Here is a 6000-nt window from a genome sequence, read left to right as displayed (position 1 = left end):
TCTAAGCAAACAGGCTACACTAACTACACAACTGGACTGTTGCATGTCATGGTTCCCATTAGTCACGGATAGAAACTGCAAACTTCTGATGAGGTTGACAAAGAAGTTGAGAGTAAAGCTGTTGCATCATGGATATACTCAATAAGCGTGTTAACCTAGGACTCCATCATGCAGAGCACTAACTGAATTTCTTTCTTCCCTCTTCTTGTTTTACAGCCAACGTCCTTCCTGGCAGGAACAACACTTGTGAGCTTGTGCAGAGGCCTCTCATTATGATGACTCAGTGATGGAAGTGACTCTGTGTCTGTCCAGATGTTTTCTCATGCTTTTCTCAGACACAGTCAGCCCTGTTTCCATCTATGTGCTAACTCAATTTTATATTCTGAAAGGGGACTGACAGGGGAAGACAAGAGGCTTCATCTCCCTCTTGTTACACTGAACATCGTTGGCTGATATAAATTGGCAATGACTCCATTAAAGTCAGGACAACTACATCAGCTTTATCATGTTTGATGGTCTGCCCTTCATCTGTGTAACTCAGCTGATGGCCACACAGGGACTTTTTTCCCAGCTGCACTGCTGAGAAAATGACCTTGTTGCTGATGGGAAAGTTGAGTCTTATGATACAGTCAGAGATTTAGAAATGAGGAGACACATGTAGTAAAAGACAAGATGCCCAGCCCATTACTGGTGTCAGTAATGAAAGTGCAAAGTCTGTTTCACAAGCCCCTTGCTGGTGGTGCTGTCACAAGCACATGCTAGAGACCATCTGCAGCTGTGCCATCCTGCCTGTGCTACAGAAAACCCAGTTATCACTAAAGAAGGGAAATAATTAAATGCTTTGCAGTCTTGAGGAAGTGACTAAAAGCATGTAAGATAGACTTAGGGAGGTTTTATATTTTGAAATAAACAGTTTTCTACTGTTTACACTGACAAATTGATATATATTTATACCATCACTGAATATAAGAAGGTAGAAGAAGCATCTATCGCTAAGAACACAGAACTGACCTGCAAAATCCATGTGTAAGACAACTGGATGGGAATAAAACCTGTGGCAGTGAGACAATAGCATTACTGCCCTGTTAAGAGAACACCAGCCAAACACACTGAACCACAGAACTGTGGGACCTGGATGCAGCAATTCTTATCCACAGTAAGAAAAATGTCATGCTATTCAACACTTACAGTCACACTCAGGTATTAGAAGACACAGATGTTGCTACTGAGCCATTTTCATGCGGACCTGCAAAGTTCCGGATATTCTGTGAACATTGCCAAATGCTCCCTGGCATCTGCTATAAGGCAATTCAGCCTGCTCTGAATGAATAAACTGAAGCTGTTTCAAAATACAAGAGCTGCTCAATGTCTCTGTAATTTGTTCATCTGCAGATTTTGCAGTGCTTCTACGACAGTGATTCAATGGTAGCAAAAAAATCCATGGAGGTAAACCAAAAGGAATGAGGTTGAGGAGCTAAAGCAGTACCTCAAACAAGTTACCTGTCACTTATAATGGAGCACAGTTGGCTAGGAGAGGAATGATAGGACACAGTCTAAAATTGAAACTACAAAGTGAAGTTCTGGAGTAACAAAGATGAAGGCAGCAAAACAAAAAGAAAATTACTGGAAAGCATTTGTATTTAAATCCAGAATGCTTGAGAGCAGAATCATCTACTGTAAATTTTAATTAAAGCTGTTCCTTATATACAAAAGTTTCTCTACACAGAAAAGTAAGACAGAAGTAAACCAAAACTTGCCCTCCAACACACAGGGTGTGGCTAGTACAGCTCTCTGATTAACCCATTTGCTATTATTATTCATAACCTACTTAGCTGGGATTTAAACAAAGCTAGAAAGCCACCATAATTCTGGAATTAAAAGAACCCAATTGGGACTCAATCTGGTATGCCAATTTACTATTCCAGTTAAATGGTCACCCTTTTTAAGAAGAAATAGGAAGGCCTACACAAATGTAATTGCCCTGCAATGCATTAATGATAGCAATAATATTGTTGTCTTTTGTTGCTAATAGCAAGTACAGTACTGGTCTGACAGACAGGCATGTTTTCTGCACCACAGTAATAGCCAGCTTTATAATCCAATAATATATTAGAACTAAAGCTAACATTTTTAATATCTTCTTGATGCCATACAGTATTTGTTAACTGCATTAGGAAAGGATGCACATCTCAGCTAATGCAGATTAGGATCATTGATAAATTATTATTACTTCAGGACTAGCATCGTGCTTGGCCCCACAGAAACCAAAAATTAAGATAGCTTCTGTAGTGAGAAATGCGGAATGAAAGAGATAAAAATGCTGGGGAGAGAGGGCAAGCGATAAAGAAGGACCAAATGTTTTGTAAGGGCACAGCTTCTAGGCCAGCCCCTATCTTGGTGCTTGCTTTTCCATCTTCATGGAGCTATTTTCTGCAGACATGAAAACTAAAGAAACTTTCTGTTACGGTTGTATCCAAACACAGTATTTTAGCTAGACTAAGCTGTACCACTAACTCTGGATGCAAAGCAAATAGCACAGTAACTAATTGTACTTTGCAATTACACTACTTCTCAAAATGCTGATGTTAATAAGCAAACAACAAAATAAAATATCATGCTATTCAACAGAGAGAGAAATGGAGGCAAAAGCAGTGGTAGGCAAGGGTCAAGGAAGAAGTTGTGAGGGGAACTCAACAGTCTTTCTGAACCTAAGTCCATTTTTTATAAGAGCCCATGGTTCACTGCAAAGATAACAAAGGCCAAGTTTTGCTTTTATAAAACAGAGATATTTCAAGAAAGTGTCAAATGAAGTTGTCAAACCTCAAATCCGCTACTGGCTCAGTAAGCAAGGTGACATAAGAAATAGAAGGGGAGAAAAAAGACCCAGTAAAGTTGTCTTCAGAAATAGGAGTTCTGAATAACGTATTGCCTGGTACTTGGGAGAGCATACAAACATTTATTTTCTGAACATGGCCAAATTAATCTATTTTAAAATGCAAAGACATCTGCGACAATTATATATTATCATATGTGGTCTGGTATTTTCCAGTAATTTCAGTAGCTAAAAGGGAAAAATTACACTAAATGTGTCAAATTGCCCTGCTGCTGGTACAGACACAGATAGGCAACTATGGCTATTGAGAACATGGGGAAAGAAAATATCCCCAAATGGGAGGGCAGCTAGAACAGAGAGATTTATTCTTTTTCTTTTGGGGATTTCACAACTTTACTTCCAATTGTGGTGGGTCAACCCTGGCCAGTAGGTAAGCTCCCACATGGCTACTCACTCATGCCTTCATTCCTTTACCAGCATGATGGGGCAGAGAACAGGAAGAAAGCAGTGAGAAAACCTGTGAGTTGAAAGACAGTTTAGTAAATGAAGAGGTAAAAGAAAAAAGATCATACAAAAATGGAACCAAGCAATGCAAAGGCAGTAACTCATCACCTCCCACAGGCAGACCAATGCTCAGGTATCCTCTGAGCAACCACAAACTTGGAAGGCGCCCCTCTCCCCCTTTCTTCCTCTACCACCACTTTCACTACTGTGTTTGATACTGCATGGTTCAGGATATCCCCTGGGCCAGTTCAGATCAGCTGTCCCTTCTGTGTCCCTCCCATCAACTTCTTGTCCCTCTTTTCTGGGGAAAGTGGGTGCAGAGTGGGAAATAAGAAAAAGTTCAGCTATAGTCAAAATATTGATGTTGGAACCACAAACCACAGCACCATAGGGGCTGTTATGAAGAAGGTTGTACCATACATGCAAAATAAGAACAGGGGTCATTTAAAGAGGCTGAAAAAGACTTTAAAGCTGGAATATTTTGGTGTGGTATGAATGATTTCCTTCTGCAAATTGCTCAGTCATACTCTGGGAAGCTGAAACTGTCACAGAAATTAGGGAGAACAAATGGTAAACTAATTTAGAAAAAATATTTTATTCATAAAATGACTCAACATTGGTGCATAGACAAAATATCTTGGAGCTAGATAATTTAGTCCTTGAATACAAAAGTCAGAATAATTTTGTTCTTCCTTCAATACTGAAAACTAAAATAATAACAGAAAAATTATATCCAGACTGGGTGCTGTAAGGCCTCAGCTCCCTGTCTTTGGATGTGTAAAACCAACGTGCCCAACACTTTGTAGAATCACTTCCTTTGTTAGGATCATTTAATGAGTAAAGAGCATGCTAAATTTCCTTGAAATAATAATAACAATTATTCCAAATTACCATAAAACCTTGATTCTCCAAAACATTATCAATTTTTTACAATTTACATATTGTGTAGGAATGCAGAAACTGTCTTCCTTCAATATCAAGCAGAGAGGTAAACCTTAAAGCAGAAACAATATACATGATAAACACATAAGTGTTACAAAAAATAGATTTTATGTTTTAAAGTTAGACTTCTAACTTCACCAGAGCAAAGAAAGTAAAGAACTTATATTAGTAGGCATGACATTTTAAAATATTTGCTACCAGTTGTGACATTTCCTATGGATATATACATTGCTATCAAACACTGGTAAAGGTAGTATAAGATACACAGGGAATTTTCGTTTTGGCAGTGAAGACATCATAACAGTCATCCCAGCTGGATGTCATAGGAGTGACAGGTAAGTCACTCTTAGAATGAGTGAGAACTAATGCACTGGACACAGAAGTCAACTCTGTCTTTGGTTTTGAAACACATTCAGATATGAAGGATACACCCACCCACCCCACCTCATTTCATTTTGTATTGCCAGGGGATTTTCTTCTAGAAGTGCCACCATTGGAAGCTATCTGTACACATTTCTGCTGAAAATAAATCTAACAACAGTTTTCAACACAGGTGTCTTTGTTCTTCACATCTTCAAAAAGGCAACCTATAAAAGAAGCAAAAAATGCTTTGATTAGTTTCAACATTGCAGGTAAAACAAAAATGTTTCTTTGTATCAGCAGAAATTATATATTATAATAATCTTTTTACATAATAACACACCAATGCAATGAGAAAATAGAGGCTGCGTTTGTTACTTTTCCATCTCTTCTCTACCTCACATGTCTCCTAAAAATTCCCAAACTTTCCTTTTTTGCTCAAGCACTGCCTGTGTTGCAGAACTAAAACTTTTTTCCCCCGAGGATAACAAAGAATGTTTATCTCATCTAACTTAAAAGGCTATTTGATAGCATTTTGAAACTAGCTTAGATTAAATCTTTGATACATTCCCTGTTTTGTCTGAATATTAGTTTTTTTGAACAGTGCTGTCACTGTAAGTCAAATCCTGATTCCAAAGTCATGATAAAAAGTCCAAAGTCATAAAGAAAAATGCCTTACATTTTGAAATATCCAGGAACCAAAATCTTACCCGAGGAGAGAAGACAAATACTTGTATATCATCAGAAGATAGCAAATGATGTACCTCTTCTCTTTAGTGCACTAAGTGAACTGTCTAACAGCTATTTAGAGGGAAGGTGATCTATCAAATACAAGTGACCTATAGGATTTCTGCTGTCCCAAACTCATTTGTTCTTGGTCACATGCATGCAGCTGTTTCTCCTGTATAGTTTTGGTTTTGTTTAGCCTTCTTCATGATCTGCAGGGTACTAATGCAGAAAGTTAAATTAGCTGACTGAAAATGACACGTCCAGATTTTTATCTGCCAAGGAGATTGCTCCATATATTTTTTGCTGATCACTAAGACAGAAAAACAGATGTACAGATGCCTTCACAAAAACACAAGAAGAAAGAAAAATGACTATCGGGTTACACAACTTGCTTCTGAAAAGATACAACCTGTTTCTCCTGTGCAATGAAAAACACACAAGAAAAGAACCTCTGAGACAGACACTTCCCCTTTGCTCTCTGCAAGAGCTTTCAATAGTCATTGAAGTGAAGATTAAAATTACCATCAATTACAACTTTGGATTTTGAGAGCTGACCCTCAACCACCACTCCACTCAATGCTGTGACTAAAGAACTCCCGAAGTATGATCAACCAGGAGAAATTGAATGCAAG

The 6000-nt window shown here is 38.2% G+C and overlaps 1 protein-coding gene across 1 annotated transcript in view; it reads right to left on the bottom strand.

Annotated features, from left to right (window-relative positions):
- Positions 1-3936: 3936 nt before the first annotated feature.
- The window catches only part of UBE3D (ubiquitin protein ligase E3D), a 78147-nt gene continuing 76083 nt past the window's right edge, over positions 3937-6000 (bottom strand). Inside the window, exon 10 of the mRNA XM_083858520.1 lies at positions 3937-4866. Coding sequence (XP_083714646.1) covers positions 4846-4866 — 21 coding nt within the window. The 3' untranslated portion in view covers positions 3937-4845. The remainder of the gene's footprint in view (positions 4867-6000) is intronic.

The sequence above is a fragment of the Zosterops lateralis genome, assembly GCF_965231275.1.
Source record: "Zosterops lateralis genome assembly, chromosome: 3".
Lineage (NCBI taxonomy): Eukaryota > Metazoa > Chordata > Aves > Passeriformes > Zosteropidae > Zosterops > Zosterops lateralis.
Note: the sequence above shows the minus strand (reverse complement) of the source record. Positions and strands in the feature narration are given on the sequence as shown.